Raw genomic sequence first — 19,118 nt, forward strand, 5'->3', positions numbered from 1 at the left:
CTATTTTAAGTGCCCACATGTTTAACCAATCCTTGTACCAAACCGCCGAAATAAGCCCTTCGTGCTCAACTTCGCCCGTGAGGAAGTTGGTCCCGATAGGCTTCCGTAGCCTGTTTTTTTTTTTTTTTTTTAAAGTTACTTCCGTTCTGTCCGGGTCGCTTTGGTGGATGCACTTCCGGCGGTGGCGATTTGGAGGACTGAAGGAAGATGGTGAGTGACTAAGGGTTTCGGCTGGTCGTCTCAAACATCCATGCGCCCCAAGGCGGGAGGACGAGGCGATGTGACGCTCGGGTTCATCGCGGGTCGGAGCGGATCTCACTCCCTGGCGGACGCGGGCAGGATGCACGGCGCCCAGGGAGAGACCGGGCTGTGAACCGCTCGAGTAGGCAGGCGCTGAAGGGCTGAAGCCGAGTGGGACAGCCCGGCCGACGCTGGGGACAGCGGCTGAGCCGCAGAGCCAGCGTAGTGTTTCTCCGCAGACGGCTCAGCGCTCTCCGGTTTGGTTGGTTGAGCCGGATTCAGATGTAGGCACGGAGGTTACCGGGCGAGCACGGTTGATGATGGCGCTTCCGTTCTAGAGCAGGGAGACAATAAATATGTCAGGGAACAGGACCGGGCCAGATCGTTACGTAGCTGTGTTGTAAGAAGGTGGCTGGTTTTGTTAGGGTATCAGCGAAGGACCCTTCGTGGATGTGAAATCTAAATCGAGGCCTAAATTAAGGTTGTAAGGGAGTAATCTGTACTGATAGCTGAGCGAAGCCCGGGCAGGGCAGAGGGTCAGGAAATGCAAAAGGAGGCAACCCTGAAGTCCGCCCGAATCATGAGCTGCCAGGCCAATGCATCTGAATGTAGGTGAAGGCCAGAGCACACAAAGGACCGGTGATGACTTTGAAAAGTATCCCAAGCCGGGCGGTGGTGGCGCACGACTTTAATCCCAGCACTCGAGAGGCAGAGGCAGGTGGATTTCTGAGTTCGAGGTCATCCTGGTCTACAGAGTGAGTCCCAGCACAGCCAAAGTTACACAGAGAAACCCTGTCTCGGAAAAGCAAACAAACAAACAAACAAACAAAAAGTATCCCGAACATGCGCCAGGCATTTCCCCAGAGTTGTTCTTACTTCTTAGAACAACCCCGAAGATTATTATTAATGTCCCCATTTTAATGAGGAAACAGAAATACAGCCAGTGACCATTGGTGGGGCACAAATCCTTTCTTTTCTAGAGCAGTTGAGAAACCCTCTGGGTTTGAGAGACAGCAGAACTTAGTGTGATTTCTGTCTAACAAGCTTTGTGACAATATACAGGGCCGTTAACCTCCCTGGACCTTGGTCCTTTTATCTGCCTGTGTATCAAGGGGGCTTTGAGAATCAAGCGGCTCAGGGGTAAAGAACACCTGCTGCACTTTGAGAGAACCCACGTTTGGTTCCCGGCACCCATGCATGCCAGCAGGCTCCAGAATGGTCTGTAACTCCAGCTCTGAGTAGGTCCGAGCCTTGCGTGTGGTCGAATGTGCTTTATGCTTGGCATCATTTCTGAGGTGGTTTTGTCCTGGTACTGAAGCCACCAGTGTTGTAGTGAGAGGTGCTTCCCTAGGGTGGTGAATCAGTGAGTCCACTGTTACTCCTGTTTCAAGCTCCACTGTTGGGCAGATGGGATGGCACTCGACATGAAGCCTGGCAGCTTGAGTTGACTCCAGGACCCACAAGGCAGAAGGAAAGAATCCCTGGAAGTCGCCCTCTGGCTTCCTCTCGAGTGCCCCGGCATGCGGGCACAGACCCACACGTACACTAAACCACATATCTTTGCACAGGAATTTAAAGGACCACCATTTAAGGCATCGCCCAGTGTTAAGCATTGTTTTAAAGTCAGAAATCCCGATGAGCTTTTCATGCGTTTTAAGATGACAGCTTTTCAGATCGGGAAGGAAGTCTTGTCTGGGTCCCAGGCTGTCAGGATAGGAGCTTGGTAGGTTGCTGCTGAAAGTCTTCTGGGTCCTGTGGATCTCTGGAGAGAGTAAATGACCATGCGTGGCGAGTCTCTTTTCACAGTCGGGGAGGTAACTGACATTAGAGGGTGGCAAGTCTGAACCTCCCGGTTGAGAGGGGTGCTCTCTGGCTGCCAGCTTTCTTACTGGCTCCTCATTGTCGCATGGCTCTTGGTTCTAAGAGGCAAGTAATGTCTACACAGTAAGTGCATACCTGGGAGCCCAGGTACTCATTTTCCACACATTACAGTGGGTGGGGGTGGGGGTGCTTGTGTTTTAGAGCCAAAGTACCAGTGAAGTGATAGTATTCTGAATTTATGTGTGTTTTGTCTTTTTTTATCTTTCAGGGTCAAAGCCAGAGTGGTGGCCATGGTCCTGGGGGTGGCAAGAAGGATGACAAGGTAAATACCAAGCAAGATCTGATCGGGCCATAGAAACTGCCTTAGGTCTCGGCGAGTTCTGTATGGTACCACAACCTTTAAGAAGCAAAGTGATGTAGTGATCTTGGTAACCTTGTATACAGATGCATAACCGGTTTCATTTTTAAAGAACGTATTGCCCTGAGTTAATGATTTTTAAACATGAACATTGTGGAAGTTTTAAAGTAGATCACCTATAAGTGTTTAACTTACTGAGGTGTGAGAAGTGCCTCACCTCACCAAACTTAACAAATAAATCAATTTTGACCTTGGTCTACTTACTGAAAAAATCTGAGTCGCTGCCATCTCTCTAAAGAGATTACACTTACTTGCTGCAGTTAGGTCTTACTAAGTGAGCAGGAGTATGAAGTCTGCTTTTCAAAAGGTGGTCATTTTACAGATTAGGAAGGGTGTGTGTGTGTGTGTGTGTATAACCATAATCAAAAAGGCCATCGTTGTGAGGTAGGGATGAGCGGGAAGAAGGAAATAATGTAACCATATTTTAATTTAGAACATTAATAAAAGGAGTAGTTATTGTAAATATCCTAAAAGATGAGAACATTTGTACCTCCTAGAAATAGGTGGTAGCAATACAAAAATAAATGTCCTTTTTCTGGTTTCCATTCTTTTTCCTACTCTTCTAAAAATTAAAGGACAAGAAAAAGAAATACGAACCTCCTGTCCCAACTAGAGTGGGGAAAAAGAAGAAGAAAACAAAGGGACCAGATGCTGCCAGCAAACTGCCACTGGGTAACGAACGCTCTGCTCTTCTGCTGTTCCCCCCACCCCCAGGAAAACGGCTCTGCATGTAGCATGGAGTACAAGGGGAGGCAGGGAGTACTGCGGAGACTGAATGAAGCTAGCTCTGGTTATATATAACCCCTTTCCACTTGCTAACTCCGGTGGAGCCCTCTTCTGGGTTGGCATAGAAGTTACATGAGTTTGTCTCATGCTAACCATGAGCCATGAGCCATGGTGCATGCCTGTAATCCCAGCACTCAATCCACTGAGTTCCAGCCAGCCAGGGCTGCACAGAGAGACCTTTCTTAAGAAAGGAAGAAAGAAAGAAAGAAAGAAAGAAAGAAAGAAAGAAAGAAAGAAAGAAAGAAAGAAAGAAAGAAAGAAAGAAAGAAAGAAAGAAGAGAGAGAGAGAGAGAGAGAGAAAGAAAGAAAGAGGGCTGGTGAGATGGCTCAGTGGGTAAGAGCACCCGACTGCTTTTCCGAAGGTCAGGAGTTCAAATCCCAGCAACCACATGGTGGCTCACAACCATCCGTAACAAGATCTGACTCCCTCTTCTGGAGTGTCTGAAGACAGCTACAGTGTACTTACATATAATAAATAAATAAATCTTTAAAAAAAAGAAAGAAAGAAAGAGAGAGAGAGAGAAAGAGAGAAAGAGGGGGAGGGGAGGGAGGGAGAAAGACATCCTATTCACACAGAGAGACCTTTCGAAAGAAAGAAAGAAAGAAAGAAAGAAAGAAAGAAAGAGAGGAAGAGAGAAAGAGGGGGAGGGAGGGAGGGAGAAAGACATCCTATTCACTGTCCCTAAGTAGTTAACCCCGCTGAGGTATTAACATGTAAGTCATTTATTGCTTTTTATTTTTGTCATTATTTTACGGCAGGCACACACATGCTTCGGTGTGCATGTACAGGTCAGAGGACAACTTTTGGGAGTTGGTTCTCTCCTGTCACTGTTCTGAGGATGGAACTTAGATCGAGGCTCGCACAGCGAGTCCCTTACTCTCAGAACCTCTATCCTGATGGCCCTGTTTGTTGTGAGGCAGGGTCTCGGTTTTGCGGTCCAGGCTTCCCTGGGTTAGTGATGCTTCTCTTGCACCAGCACCCCGAGTGCAGGGATTAATGCACCACAGTGGAAATAGCGTGTAAACTACTGATGCAGTCTCAGAGACACTTTCATGCTGTAAAGGGAAGTATCGCTGTATTAACATCTGGGTATGTCTGGACCGAAGTTTATTTTTTATTTTTATTTAAGAATTACTTTATGTATAGGAATGTTTTGCCTGCAAAGCGGGTGGTTTTGAGCAGCCATGTGGGTACTAAGAACTGAACTCAAGTCCTCTGGAAGAGCAGCTAGTGCTCATAACTGCTAAGCCATCTCTTCAGCCGCTTTATCACAGTTATTTCCTTTGTGTGTATGTGGGGTGGGGCCCATGCGCGCTCCTGCACTCAGATACAGTTGTGAGTATGTGGAGGTCAAAGCACAACTTGCAGGACTCAATTCTGTCCTTCCACCACCACGGGGAACCGAGGGATAGAACTCAGCTCTTGTTGGCAGCAAGCTCTTCAACCACTGAGCCATCCTGCCAACCCTGAACTTAAAGTTTTTTAATGGCTTTCTGGTGAACATATATAAATTTTTTTTTTTTTTAGTTTTTAAGTTCCAAATGTCTAAAGCCTTATTTTTTAATTACAGTAACACCTCACACCCAGTGCCGCCTGAAATTACTGAAGCTAGAGAGAATAAAAGACTATCTTCTCATGGAGGAGGAATTCATTAGAAACCAGGAACAGATGAAACCATTAGAAGAAAAGCAAGAGGTGAGTGGAGAAGGTTCTATAGTCTTCTTTACTGAGTGAGTTCTGTTAAGAACAAAAACTGTGATAAGTGAGAGTCATGGGTGTCAACTGTGACACTTCTGACTGGCCAGCTTTTAAAGCCAGGGAGAGGGCGCAGCAGGTAAAAGTACTGACTACACTCTGGCAACCAAGTATGGAAAGGTAAAAAATCCAGATGAGGTGCACATCTGTCATCCTGGCACCCTACAGCAAGACGAGAGTCAGAGACCTGACAACCACCCAGAAGTTCTCTGGATAGCCAGGAGTACACACACACAGCAAGTTATTCTCTGGTCTCTGCACGCTCAGATGCACATCCACAGAAAGTGAGTGAATGAGAAAAGAAAACATTTGCTGCCTTGTCATTCCAGGCAGATACTCTGTAAATGCATCATCTGCCTTACGGGCTCATCTGCTTTTTCTTCTTGGCTATTATTAGGAGGAAAGATCAAAAGTGGATGATCTCAGGGGGACCCCCATGTCTGTAGGAACCTTGGAAGAGATCATTGATGATAATCACGCCATTGTGTCCACATCTGTGGGCTCAGAACACTACGTCAGCATCCTGTCGTTTGTAGACAAGGATCTGCTGGAACCAGGCTGCTCCGTCCTGCTCAACCACAAGGTGAGCCACTGGCCTATAAGGAAGCCCGGTAGGAGTATGTTCTTGGTGTTAGACCTGGCTGCTCGGGCTGGAAGGGGACCACCAAAGCACTCACAGAAATGGGGGAAAGAAACTGGAATTGCTTGCCCTAGACAAATTGACAAGAACTCCCGGTCACACATTAAGACTTGGTCCTTTGTAGGTGCATGCTGTGATAGGGGTGCTAATGGATGACACGGATCCCCTGGTCACAGTGATGAAGGTGGAAAAGGCCCCCCAGGAGACCTACGCAGATATTGGGGGACTGGACAACCAGATCCAAGAAATTAAGGTATGGTGGGGACCGGGTCTGGGTTTCCAGAGTTTTGGTTTCTTATAGTTGTCCTGTTTGGATGCTTTGGAGTTGACTTCCATGTTTGTTTTTCTTTATTGAGCAATTCTAGCTATGGATCTTTATGTGCTCAGTACTTTGAGGAACTGGAACCACACTAAATTGTGTGCCGGTCCTGTAGTCTTTTCACACTTTGCATATTTAATGCTGACTCAGTAGTAGGTGGAAATGTGACCTTCCCCGCTGTGCTGACTTGTGCTGTTGCGTACTTACTCAGCACACATGTGTTAGGGCCTAGGCCAGGTTCCCTGTTCCTGAGTGATGGAGCCTGTGGCTGTGTGCCCACCCTGTCTCTCACCCATAGGGAAGTCAGAACTGCCAAAGGTCTCCTCTGCTGACCTCTCAGCTGGAACTCGGCACAGAGCGTAGAATCCCTAGTGACAGTAGGACCAGCTGGCAGGAAGCCTGTCCAGGTCCTCTTTCTAGTCTACTCCAAACAGAGCAAGTGTTAGCTTCCTTCAGTTTTATTTTGCTCCAGAGTAGCTTAAGTGTTGCTCAAGGCTGACTTCTGGAAAGGAAAGGGAAAGCTGGGCGTGGCTTAGGAAGGGAGTTGCTATGAAAACTCAGTGAGACACCTGCCCTCTTCAGCGTGTCCCACCCCAGTAGAGGTTCAGAACAGTGAGCTTTCTGTTTATCTGTGTGGAAAACAGCATATTTTCATATCAGGCAATGCTAACAACCCCAGTTAAACTTTCCTTTTCACCAAGGCTTTCTTCTCTGTAGGAGTCTGTGGAGCTCCCGCTTACCCATCCTGAGTATTACGAGGAGATGGGGATAAAGCCCCCTAAGGGGGTCATTCTCTACGGTCCGCCAGGAACAGGTACGCCGTGCTGAACATTGTAGGCACTCCACTCCTGTCTCCAGCAGCTTTGGCAAGATAGAAGGTGCCACAGTCGCTTAGCTCAACTCTGGAGCTGGGCTGGGGAGGGAGAGGTAGAACACACTGCTTAGCAGGCACACAGCCATGGGCTGGGTCCAGCAAACCCACACCATCCCCATACACACACAAAGCAAGATCTCAGCCTTGGCTGACCGAGTACAGTGACATCACCTTGAGAGCTCTATATAGTGCTGCGGCTTGTCCCAGCCTCAGAGGCACACATGCGCTCATCTGCAGCACGGCTAAGCCTCAGTCCAGTGTGGAGATGGCGTTCAGTTATTCTGAGGTGTTGGACCAGGTCCGTTTACTGTGCAGTAGTACTAAGTAAATACTGTGGGATGATGATAAGGACACATTTAACATTACAGTACAACGGTTGTCCTAAGCTGCAGAGGCCAGTGCTTGGCAGTTGATGACCCTGCAGATCAGAACAGGCGTGGTCATTTGCTTCAGAGAGCTGATGCTGAGTTCCTCCGACTTATTTTGAGAGCTATTAAGAGACTGAGAAGTAGCTTCCCTGAGGAACCTGGAGCTAGAAGCCACTCTGCTTTACCTCAGTGGAGATTAAAGCCTGGAGAGGCTGGTGATGAGCCCAGGGCCACAGAGCTCTTGGCGTTGAGCTGGTAATGCCTGGAGCTGCAGCACTGTCCTGCCCCACCAGTGTGCATCTCATGAGGTGTGGGCACTGCAGTGCCGGGTGGACGGGCCTGTCAGAGTGGGAGGCTTGTTCAGTGATTCCCTGTGGCACTTGAGGTAACCCAGCTGCTTTCCTTGGCTCCCAGACACTAAGGTCTCATTGTCCTAAAAGGCCCGACCCCGTCTTTACATCCCGAGTTGGTCTCCCAGGAATACTGTTACCTTCTGAGGCTTTCTACCTGCTGTTTGCTGCTGTGTCACAAAGCTTAGCCCTCTGCCATTCCCTAGCTCTCCCTCTGCATCCTGAGCTAACACCAGGCCCTCATTCACTTTTAAAGGGGCGAAGGTCTTAACAACTCTAAAATCCTTGAGCTGAGTACTCTTTGGTGACTGGCCTATGTTAAAGGCTGGTCTCTGGAGGTGGGACGGGCATCAGTGTTGTTCAGAGCTCCCAAGCTGAATTCACTGTACGTGGTTTGTGTGTGTGTGTGCGCGTGCACGCGTCCAAGAAAAATACCAGTGGTAGAGCAGTGTTAGAAACACTACTTGAAGGGCTGGAGAGATGGCTCAGTGGTTAAGAGCACTACCTGGTCTTCCAAAGGTCCTGAGTTCAAATCCCAGCAACCACATGGTGGCTCACAGCCATCTGTAATGGGATCTGTTGCCTTTTCTAATCTGGGTTGGATAAGTCAGATTAATTTTTGTATTTGTTCGTTCCTTCATTAGTTTTGATACAGGTCCTCATGAAGGCCACTCTGGCTTTGAAGTCACCGTCTAGCTCAGGATGCCCTTCAACTTCTAATCCTCCTACCTCCACTTTCCAAATGCTGGATTCTACATGTGTAGCCCCATGTCTGGTTGCATTAAGTTAATTTAATATGCAACTTAGAATGGACCCAAGAAAGCTCCCTTTCAGAAAAAACAGGTCATTGTATTGCTAGTGCAGAGTGGTTCTTTCTATAGGTAAATATGGCGACTGGTTCTCCTAATGCTGTGACCCTTTAATATAGGTGGACCCCTCATCATAAAGTTATTTTTATTGCTACTTCATAACTGTAGTTTTGCTACTGTTATGAATTGTCATGTAAGTATCTGGGATGCAGAATATCTGATATGCGACTCCCAGATGGGTCTCGACTGCTGCTTTGGATGATACTTTGGGCTCAGGGTGTGAAAATAACCAGGTAGGGCTCACAAAATGTCTCAGTGATAATGGTGTCCGTCACAAGCCTGGCAACCTGAGTTTGATCTTCAGACCCCAATGAAGGTGGAGGAAGGGAGGTGCTTCTGCCAGGTTGTCTTCTGTCCTCCACAGGTGCTCCGCGGCTCATGCCCCCATTAAATAGGCACAAAACAAATATATATTATGATTTTTATGAGAAAAAAATAGCCAGGTAAAGGTATTGCTGACATCATCATGATGACTTTTAGAAGAGCTCAGAGTATGTTGTTAGGTTGGGAGAGCAGAGGAGCAGATAGCTGCGGTGTGTTGTCATTGTTAGTGTCCATCCACTGGGATGGGGCGCTCCTAACAGCAGTTACATGGTTTTCTTCTTATCGTATTCTTTTTACCCAAAATAGGTAAAACTCTATTGGCCAAAGCAGTAGCGAACCAGACTTCAGCCACTTTCTTGCGAGTGGTTGGCTCAGAGCTTATCCAGAAGTACCTAGGTGACGGGCCCAAACTTGTCCGGGAGCTCTTCCGGGTCGCTGAGGAGCATGCGCCGTCCATCGTGTTCATTGATGAGATCGACGCCATTGGGACCAAAAGGTAGACTCACCCTGAACTGTCGTGGAGATAAACAGTATTGGCCCTCCCTGTGCAGCAAGCCCTTGCTGGGCATGGCCCTCTGGATACTTCACTCTGCCCTCCAAGGGGCCTTAAACACCTACCCAGGCAGTGTGTGGAACCCAGTTGTGTCCGAGCTTGCATGGAGCCAGTACCATGCAGACGCTGCAGACTCACTGTACTCATGGTAGTCTTTGCCCTGCAGCTAAAAGGTTGAACCAAACAGGGAGACAAAAAATGGGCCTTTAGGCAGAGTTGCTGTGCAGCGATGTGGTTCAAAAGTGTGTCTGTCTGTCTGTCCCGCTGAAAACGAAACAGCACAATCTGGGTGGTTTAAAAAGATAAGAACTCGTTTCCCCTCTGTTCTGGGCCATGAAATCTAAGACCAGGCACTAACCGTTGTCTGCACAGGACTGCATCTGCCCCAGGAGCACGCGTTGTTGCTCAGTACTTCCAATAGACAAGCATGTCCCAGAACAGCAGAGAAAAGGGGCCCATGCTCGCTCCCCTGCCCTTTCATCACAGTGTTAGATGTAAACTTTGAGAGGCACTCTTGACCCAAGCCTGGGTGCCAATACTGTTGTGCCCGCCGACATGACAGGGCATGACCCTGCCGGCTGAGGAAAGCATGGAGTTCCCTGCTGTGGTTTGCTGTACCTGTCCTTTCAACAGAACGACTGGGTCTTCATTTTCTCTTTTTCCAAAGATATGATTCAAATTCTGGAGGTGAGAGAGAAATTCAGCGAACAATGTTGGAACTGTTGAACCAGTTGGATGGATTTGATTCGAGGGGAGATGTAAAAGTTATCATGGCCACAAACCGAATAGAAACTTTGGATCCAGCACTTATCAGGCCAGGTCAAATTTCCTTCTGTTATCTCATGGAAAATTAATGGGTTTGTGTTTGAAATGTGCATTGGGGTTGCTATATAACAGTACACACACTGGCAAACACCGCTGTGCAGTATTTACCAAAAACATCTTGATTGAAGAGATGGCCTAATTAGGAAAGCACCTGTCTTTGGGCACAAAGGCCTGAATTTGTCTGACAAACTGACATATGAAAGGTGGATATGATGGAGTGTGGTTGTGCTCCTAGTACTGGGGAGGTAGGGACAGATAGTGGGGCTTGCTAGTCTTTGGCAAGTTCTTCGTCTGTGATACTGGAGAGACACTGATCTCAAAAAACAGGTGATAGGTGCTCGAGCACACCACCCACACCTCCACACACACTCAGAGGAGTTCAAGGCTGTCTCCCTAAGCTCCAGAGAGTGACACTGTGTGGCTTGGCCCTTCTCGTTCTAGCTTTGCACTGTGATCTCTTCCTCCCGTTACTCAGGTTCCTTTTTAGCCTAGAACACTGGCTTTTTACCCTGAAGAAAAGATTCATAGGCCATGATCCATGATTACATTCAGGTAGCACTAGAAGCCGTGTTCTGTATGTAATGTTTCTATGGTAGGCTTGCTCTTGGTCCCTAATGCCATTCAAGATCTCCTTGTGCTTAGCCCAGAAGGTAGCAGAGCAGGGGGTTTGAGTGGGGTGAGCACAGATGTAGATACTCACAGAGCACAGAAATGAGTGTTCACTCTTTAGGGTTCAGGTGTCATCCCCACAGCATCTATCTAAAGCGCCACCTGTGGGGGGTACTAAGGCTCTGAGCGGGGCAGAGAGTGGGTCTGGATGGAAGTGGCTGAAAGCTTTGTACCTGCAGGCCGCATTGACAGAAAGATCGAGTTCCCCCTGCCGGATGAGAAGACCAAGAAGCGTATCTTCCAGATTCACACCAGCAGGATGACACTGGCTGATGATGTAACCTTGGATGACTTGATCATGGCAAAGGATGACCTCTCTGGGGCCGACATCAAGGTGAGTGACTGGGTGTGCTTGCCTCTGAACACCTGGGCTGTTAGAAAGACTGCAAACTCTAGGAGTGACAGTTAGGCTGAGAGTGTGGGTCCCTGGGTTTTACAATCAGCCATGTGCCTCTAACAGAACATCCGAATGAAAGACTTGCTTTTTATTTGAAGTCATTTAATGCATTAATTTATGAAGTAAATGGCCTGTGAAGCCACAAGGATCAGTTACTGACATTCATTCTTCCACCTCCTGTGCAAGGCCTGGGTGACCTGCTTGGGAAAGTGAGACGCATCTGCTGGGCAGTCCCCAGAGTCGTTCTTCTTCCCACCCTGTGTTGATGGGCTATACTCAGTTTTACCTGTTGGTGTTGTTGCAAATGTGAGTTGATAGGTTTTCCCGGCTCTCTATATCGAGGCCTGTGAGCAGTGACTGGTGCAGCCTCCTTCCTTCAAGGAGCAGGGGCTTCCCCAGCGTGGTGCCCTGATTAGGTAGAAGCAGCATACACTGTCTCCAGACCAGCACCTGCACCGGTTGCTGAGGTCGCTGGCATTGGTCCTACAGAACTAGGTTAAATAGCTTAGGATAGTTTTCTTTTTTTAACTGAAAATTAATTGTACTACCCAAACTTTCCTTAAAATGTTTCAAGAGTTCAGAAAAGTTCCATCCATCACGAGAATATGTACCTACACGCCCATTGCCTAAATTTAAATGACTGACCATTTCCTGTCCTCGCGCACACCTACCTTGTGGTTGAGCCATTTAAAGTCTGGTGGCCATTTCCTTAACAGCTTTCAGTGCCAGACTTGTAGTGTTTTAGTCTTGTTATTTTGTTTATTTTTAGGGTTAATTTTTAATTTTTTGTTTTGTCTTGTTTGTTTTTCAAGACAGGGTTTCTTTGTGTAGCTTTAGTTGTCCTGGAAGTCACTCTGTAGACCAGGGTAGCCTCAAACTTCAAGACTTGCCTCCCAAGTACTGGGACCACCGGGCTCTAATTTTTAACTTATAATTATATGTAAATGAGCATTTTCATGTGGGACTATGCCTGGCATCAGATTCTCTGGAGCTTGAGTTATAGACCGTTGTGAACCTGAAATGGGTTCCCAGGAACCAAACTCAGACCTCTGCAAAATTCCTGTATGTCAGCATATTTACTGCAGCAGTCTGTGCTCTGACTGTAAGTAAATTAAATGGACATACACTCACCTCTGCCTTTTGGCATATCACTTTTTAATAAGGGGACTAGAGTTAAGAGCACTGGCTGCTCTTCAGAGGACCCAGTTTCAGTGCCCAGCACCCACATGGCTGCTCATAGCTGTTTGTAACTCCAGTTCCAGAGGACCCAACGCCCTCACACAGACATATGTGCAGGCAGAGCACATAAAACTAAAATATTTACTTTATTAAAAAATAAGGACAGAAAGTAAGAAAGGCATTTTAAATGAAATGCAGACAGAGCACATAAAATCAAAATATTTACTTTATTAAAAAATAAGGAAAGAAAGTAAGAAAGGCATTTTAAATGAAAGTGAAGCTACAAGAACTAAGTGACTGGCTAGAACCTGAGACAGTGCAGAATCCCAGATCTCCGGGCCAGTCTACCCCCTTATAGTCTTCCCAGTTTATGCATCTTGGATTCTCAGAAATTATGATACATGAGACATTTAAAAAATAACCTGTTCCCAAATGAGCAATTTGTGTTTAGTCTGTCTTATACTTTATTTCAAAATATCTCTCTGAATTCCTTAAGTTAAAAATAAGTGTTTCGGTCTGAACATACTGTTCTTTTTTTCTTTCTTTCTTTCTAGTCAGGGTTCTCTTTGTAGCCCTGGCTGTCTTCGCTCTGCAGCTGACCTGCCTCTGCCTGGGATTAAAGGCTTCTGGCACCACACCCGACTGACTCATACTGTTCTGTCTTCTAGGCAATCTGTACAGAAGCTGGCTTGATGGCCTTGCGGGAACGCAGAATGAAAGTAACAAATGAAGACTTCAAAAAATCTAAAGAGAATGTTCTTTATAAAAAACAAGAAGGCACCCCTGAGGGGCTCTATCTCTAGTGGCCCACAGTCGTCCTCAGGGATGGGGAGCTGTCCCCAGGAACCCATTCTCCAGTTCAGGTTTGCCAGTAGAAAGCCTGTATCGTGGAGGACACTGTGCCTCCATCTGTTGTTGGTCATTGTGCCGTGCTGCTCTCTACTCCCAATAAAGGATTGGCCTGGTTTGCTTTCTAGCACTGTAATGAGTACCATGATAAAAAAACAATTTGGAGCTTGAGGGAAGAGTTCATTTTCTCTCAGCTTGTGATGGAAGTCGGACCTGGAGAAAGGAACTGAGGCAGGAGCTGTCCTGGGATCACTTCCCGCTTCTGTCTGCTGTCCAGGCAACCACCTGCCTAGGGCTGCTACCGGCTGCTACCCCTCGTGCTAGGCTGGGCCCTCCCGCATAAATCATTTATTAAGAAAATCCCAGAGACTTGCCTATAGGCCAGTCTGACAGAGGCATTTTCTCAGTTAAAGTTCCATCTTCCCAAATGACTGTAGCTTTGCCAAGTTGACAAAAGGTAGCCAGCACAAGCGTGTACTTTGACAGCTGGTCTGTGGCTGCCCGCCTACAGCTCCCTGCAGCAGATGGGAGGGTCCTGTAACAGAGTGGGTAGTTCACGTTCCCAAGAGGCTGAGATCCACAAGGAGTCGGTATAGAATCCTATCCCAACCATGCCTGCCTCGGTTCTGGGTTCATAATCTTCCTTTCTTAACAGATGGTTCCTTAAAGCCACAAAAGGCAGGTGGCCTATGGAGAGAAGGCATATCCCTCTCCCATTGCCAACATGTCTTAAGTACAAATGCATCTTAGTGTATAGGTCAAGAGCATTCTGAAAGCTACGCTATGTTCCTTGCTGGATACTCAAGAGAAAAATCAGTTTTCCTTGAGGTCTCTGTTGGCAGAATTCAGTTCCTTGTAGCCATGGACTGAGGTCAGTGCTGGCTGAGGGCCTTTCCCACCTTGTAGAGGCCACCCTGACTCCTGCACCCCACCACCCTCCATCAAGTCAGAAGGCATGTCAAGCTTTTGAGTCCCGTCTTCTCCCGCTCCCAGTCTTCCAGTGAGCCCCTTCACTTCCTACTTTCCCTTTTCACCTTCCAAGAGTCTCCTGACCAGATTGCGCCTACTCAGATACCTCAGGACAGCCTTCCCCCTTCATTTTTGTCATTAAGATCTTCATATGGAGCCCAGGTGTCATGTGTAGTCCAGACTGACTGATTGTATAGGTCAGGCTGGCATTAAATTCTCCATGTTCCTTCTGCCTCTGCTTAGACCATAAGAATTTGACAGCATCCTTGACTAACCCTCTAAAGGTTATTCACAGGTTCCAGGCCTAGGGTGTGGCTACTATCTTGGGGATGGGAAAGAGTGTGTCTACCCAAGGATATCTACTCATTGGTAGCCTGTGCAGAGTAGACAGTCTACTTGTATAGAGATGTGGCCTCCATGAGAAGCTGCACAGCATGGAAATTCAGCCCTGTCAGAGACCAAGGATAAGAAACGTACGTGTTCATAGGGCTGGAGAGATGGCTCAGCTGTTGGAGGCTAGGCTCATAACCAAAACTATAAGAAACATGTACATAGACGAAAGGTGAGACGTCCACGGGGGACAGCATAAGGCTCTGTGTCTAAACCTCAGCATAAACAGAAATACATTTGAGTATTAACACCCAGGAGGCACGTTCAAGAGAAGCAAGAGTTCAAGGCCACCCTGTTTCAAAACATCCAGAAAAAAGCTCTGCAATGCCTGCAGGCATTCCTGCCGTGAATACAGGCAAGCTATCTTGGGGAGTCAGTCCCTTCTAGCCAAGCTAACAACAGTGAACAGGCTGTGTTACAGAGCTCTCCCTCAGCAAAAACTGACTGCATTCTCAAAAAACCAGGATGAGGTCTGTTGTGAACAGTTGTGACTGTGGTTTGGACTCTGCTCTAAGGTCACCAGCAAGGTTCCTGCAGAGGGCGCTGGTGTCCGGCCCAAGGGTTTCCTTCCACACAGTACTGAGCACAGGAACACCAGGCTCCAATGAAGGCCCTGTGGATGCTCCTGGTCCAAAGACAGGTGTCATCAGCAATGATTAGAAACTTGCCACACCTATAACCCAAGGCAGGCAGTGCTGAGTAAGCATCTTCTGGGCTGGATGGGAGAACGACGCACATCTATCAGCCTAGGGAAAGGGGGATCTCAAATGCAAGTGGCCAGACCTGTGACTCCAGGAGCATGGACACATGCAGTGGGAGGGGCTGAGCGGGGGAAATAAGAAGCTGCACACATGTCAACCACAAAAGGTTTATCACTGGCACGACTCCACTTGTACATAGAGATCACATATATAATATGTAAGTCAATACGTCCAACCCCAGCAGGACAGTGGAGCCTGCACAGCTGCGGCTTTGGGCTCTGCAGGCTGGCCCAGGCCTGGCTGCACACTAATCCTCCAGCAGCAGCTCCAGCTCCTCAAGGGGCAGGCGCACACGGAGCTCCTTCTCGGTCATCACGTCCAGGATCTCCTGCAGCTCGTCTGGGAAATACTCCATGGCGTCCATGTATAGCACCTGTGGGCAGAGAGGAGACCAACACTGGCTGGAAGCATCAAAGAGTCCCACGATGGAGTAGGGTCCCAGTGAGTCCCATCAATTCTCGGTCCTGCTGGGACGAGCTCAGGCAGCTCTGCAATGCCCAGGGGAAAGCTGTGAATGGCATAAAGAGAGTGAAGCCCTCTCTTTATTTGGCCAGCAGGGTCAGCAGGCACTGCCATGACCGTTTGGTTTCCCTCTGGGTCTGGGTAGGACATGGGCATCTGGGCATTGCAAGGGATGCTGGGAAGCAGCTCACCCACGGAGCACCATCGACTGCTACAGGGACAGTCACAAGGAGCTCTGGTGCTGTGGGGACGGTGGCGAGGAAAAGGCTTTGGAAGAGGGTACTGCCCTGCCAAGCCACACACCCTAACACTGCTAGGCAGAGGCTGGCAGGAAGGTCCTTGGGAAGCTGAAGACAACAAGCACTGCGTTTAAAGCTTACCTTTGCCCAAGGACAGCTCTGGAGGGCCTTGTAGAACACGCCTTTGCTTCTTTCTTTGTTTCCTAAGGAAACCTGAGTTAAGAAGAGAGTAGCGTGAGCAATGGAGGCAGGGGAGCCAAGGCTACTACACCACTATCTACGCTTGCCCTGAGACACCGGAAGCCAGCCTGCATGTGCGCTGACACCATCTTGGCAAGCAGGGGGATGGTTCCCAGTGGCAGACAACACTCTGGCTCAGCGTGTTAGATCACACGATGCTGTTAACTTCCTGTGTCCCCTTTATGACACTATTGTACCTGGGTGTCAGTGAGAGTGCTTGGGGTGAGGTGTTCGTGAGGTGAGGCTGAGGACCTGGCACATGGAAAGTCATCTTCTATTTTAAGAACATTATCTTCAGAGAATTAAGAAACTGGCATCCCCTGGGTACCAGTTACATCATTTCTCTGAGAGGCATTACATGACAAACATCTGAGGAGGCTGAGGCAGGAGGATAACAAATCCTAAACCAACCTGTCTCAAGACAATGAATAAGTAAAAATCAAAAGGCAAATTTGCCCATTACTTATTGAGAGTAAAATTTGCCATCAGAGTCTAGAGGCAGCCGGATATCAGTGTGCACAGCTGCTGCCTAGGCTGCACCATGGCGTGATGTTCCTATGCTGCTCAGATGCTTCCGTCTGCCTCTGCTTAAGAGGGAAGGAGGGGAGTGGGGAGGAGAGGAAAAGACGGGCAGAGGATGGGTGAGAGGAAGAAGGTGTAGAGAGGGAAGGAGAACACTCAGTACTCAGTGTGTAGTGAGTTTTCTCCTAGCCCTGAAAATGAAGGCCTTTCTAAAAATGGCCTAAGATCTGAGTGGCCAACAGATCAACAGCAATTACAAGGAGGTAAAGAAAGTCTAACAGTGACAACCGAGAAATACCACAGCCCCCTTTTATGTAGTGGGACTTCCTCCACTGTGCATATCTGGTCCCGTAACGGCTGACTGGCTTATCTACTTAAATGTCCTTCCATACTGTGTAAGTGCACGGCCAGAGTCTCTCTCTTTTTTTTGTTTTTTGTTTGTTTGTTTGAGACAGGGTTTCTCTGTGTAGTCCTAGCTGTCCTGGAACTCACTTTGTAGACCAGGCTGGCCTTGAACTCAGAAATCCGCCTGCCTCTGCCTCCCGAGTGCTGGGATTAAAGGCGTGTGCCACCACGCCCGGCTATAGCCAGAGTCTTGGAGGAAGCTGCCACTGTCTCAACACCGCCACCAGCTTGGCTCAAAGTGCTGATGTGCACACACGGTTAACAGCTAGGAGGTCCCCTCACACTGAGGCTGCCGCCCGACAAAGGTCAGCCTAAGGAGGAAACCTAACTGCTGTTTGTCTGACTCCTTTTCCTTCTCTAGCCAACCAAGGATGGGGCTTAACGCCCAACATTTCTGCAGGGAAAAAGTAAGCATGCTAGCACGCAGCATGCCTGCACACCATCCAGAGGACTCAAGCAAGCCACCCTCCCCGACAGCCGCACACAGCAGCTCTTTCCTGTCCTCTGACACTTCAGCCCACACCTCACACTGGAGCAAGGGAGCTCTCTCTCTCTCTCTCTTTCTCTCTCTCTCTCTCTCTCTCTCTCTCTCTCTCTCTCTCAACTGTAGTTAATTAACAAAAGTGCTAGGAGCCCACTCAGATGCCTCAGGAACTGCCAGGTAAGTCACTGCTCTAATTAATCCTTGGTTTTAACACCACCTCATCAAAGATACAAACTCCTTAAGGGCCCAGACCTTTCTTTTCAAATCAACAGCAGTTTTTTGTATCCAGCCCACGCATACCCAGCTCCCTGCAGTCCCAGTCAAAGCACTGTCACCTGACCTTTTCCTGTGTCCATCTAAACACTTGGGACAGGAAGCTGATAAACAGACAAGTATCCCACTCTGCTCTAAGGCTCCTTTCTATGCTTAGAAAGGTTGAGACACGGGGGAAAGAGATTGACAAAAGCCAGAGTTTCCTGTTAGCTGTACCAGGCTGCCAGGCAGTCAAATCAGGACACACCATAAATACCATCTCCCCATGCAACCCTCTGTTCTGCATGGAATTCAGCCATAAACCTAGGCTTCCGGCTCGAAAGAATTCCTCTAAGTGCTAGGGACACAGTGCAGCTGGTAAAACGCTTGTCATATAAGCACCAAGTTCCCCGGAACACAAGTGAAAAACAAACAAACCCACAAAGCAAGCGTGGTAGCACAGAGTTAGTTAGCACAGCACTGGGAGGCAGAGACAGGCAAGGCCCTGGGGATTTCGGATAAGCCGGCCTAGCCTGCTGCTAAGTTCTAAGCCATGTGAAAGACCCTACTTCAAAACAAACAAACAGTGAAATACACCCAAGAAACAGTGCCCAAGGTTGACATTTTGGCCTCCACATGTACGTGCACACATCTACACACACACCCCCACACACATGACTGTGCAGGCCGCAGCCCAGACCTAGGCACTCAGCACTCTGCACCTAAGCCTGTGCCTGTTTGCCCCATGCACCAAGAGCTGAACTGGGGAACACGTCCTCTGGGTCCCTCAGGCCTTCAGTACAGACGGGGCTGATGTGGAGATCAGGGAAGGCACCCACATGGCTTCTAAGAACCAGGCCAGACTGTCTTCCTCTGCCTTCCTCTCTAGTGGTGCTAGAGACTGACCCCAGGGCCTGGCAAGCTAGAACGGATGACCTACACGTCCCACTCAAAATTTCACATTCTTGACCGATCCTTATCTTTTGATAACAAAGCTGAATCAAGACCAGGAGGCTCTTGTGAAGAGAAAAGCAAGGATGTCAGCTTCTCTGACCTAAAAGCTCCTGGGCCATTCCCAAGTCACTAGTTTAACAAGGTCAAGGCAGAGAAAGCCAGTAATCACTCTTGCATTTCATTCTTCCAAACATCCTGAAAGA

General features: G+C 48.2%; 2 protein-coding genes across 11 annotated transcripts in view; one reads left to right on the plus strand and one right to left on the minus strand.

The window, feature by feature from the left end:
- The first annotated feature begins 200 nt into the window (after window positions 1-200).
- Window positions 201-13,363, plus strand: Psmc1 (protease (prosome, macropain) 26S subunit, ATPase 1). Its single transcript, NM_008947.3, has 11 exons — window positions 201-210; window positions 2,330-2,383; window positions 3,055-3,151; window positions 4,837-4,961; window positions 5,419-5,604; window positions 5,786-5,914; window positions 6,698-6,794; window positions 9,072-9,261; window positions 9,986-10,137; window positions 10,992-11,146; window positions 13,057-13,363. The coding sequence occupies exons 1-11, from the start codon at window positions 208-210 to the stop codon at window positions 13,189-13,191; spliced, it is 1,323 nt and encodes a 440-aa protein (NP_032973.1). The 5' UTR covers window positions 201-207; the 3' UTR covers window positions 13,192-13,363.
- A 2,085-nt stretch (window positions 13,364-15,448) lies between these two features.
- Nrde2 (nrde-2 necessary for RNA interference, domain containing) overlaps window positions 15,449-19,118 on the minus strand; it is a 34,965-nt gene continuing 31,295 nt past the window's right edge. For 5 of the 10 annotated variants that reach the window (NR_165260.1, NR_165261.1, NM_183155.3 and 2 more), the window contains 2 exons: window positions 16,200-16,271; window positions 15,449-15,730 (listed from right to left, as the gene is read on the minus strand). Coding sequence is in view for 7 of the 10 variants with exons in the window: in NM_183155.3 (NP_898978.2) it covers window positions 15,605-15,730; window positions 16,200-16,271 (198 nt within the window). In the remaining 3 variants the exon portion in view is untranslated. Of the gene's footprint in view, window positions 16,272-19,118 lie in introns of all 10 variants that reach the window. The other 5 variants (XM_030246667.1, XM_030246666.1, XM_030246668.1 and 2 more) reach the window with 2 other exon arrangements.

The sequence above is a fragment of the Mus musculus genome, chromosome 12 (genome assembly GCF_000001635.26).
Source record: "Mus musculus strain C57BL/6J chromosome 12, GRCm38.p6 C57BL/6J".
Lineage (NCBI taxonomy): Eukaryota > Metazoa > Chordata > Mammalia > Rodentia > Muridae > Mus > Mus musculus.

What these genes read in the sequence shown, in the direction of transcription:
- Psmc1 (NM_008947.3), top strand. An exon ending in TCCAGCACTTATCAGGCCAG is followed by an intron (nt 10,138 to 10,991) that starts GTCAAATTTCCT and finishes TTGTACCTGCAG; the next exon opens with GCCGCATTGACAGAAAGATC. An exon ending in TCTCTGGGGCCGACATCAAG is followed by an intron (nt 11,147 to 13,056) that starts GTGAGTGACTGG and finishes TCTGTCTTCTAG; the next exon opens with GCAATCTGTACAGAAGCTGG.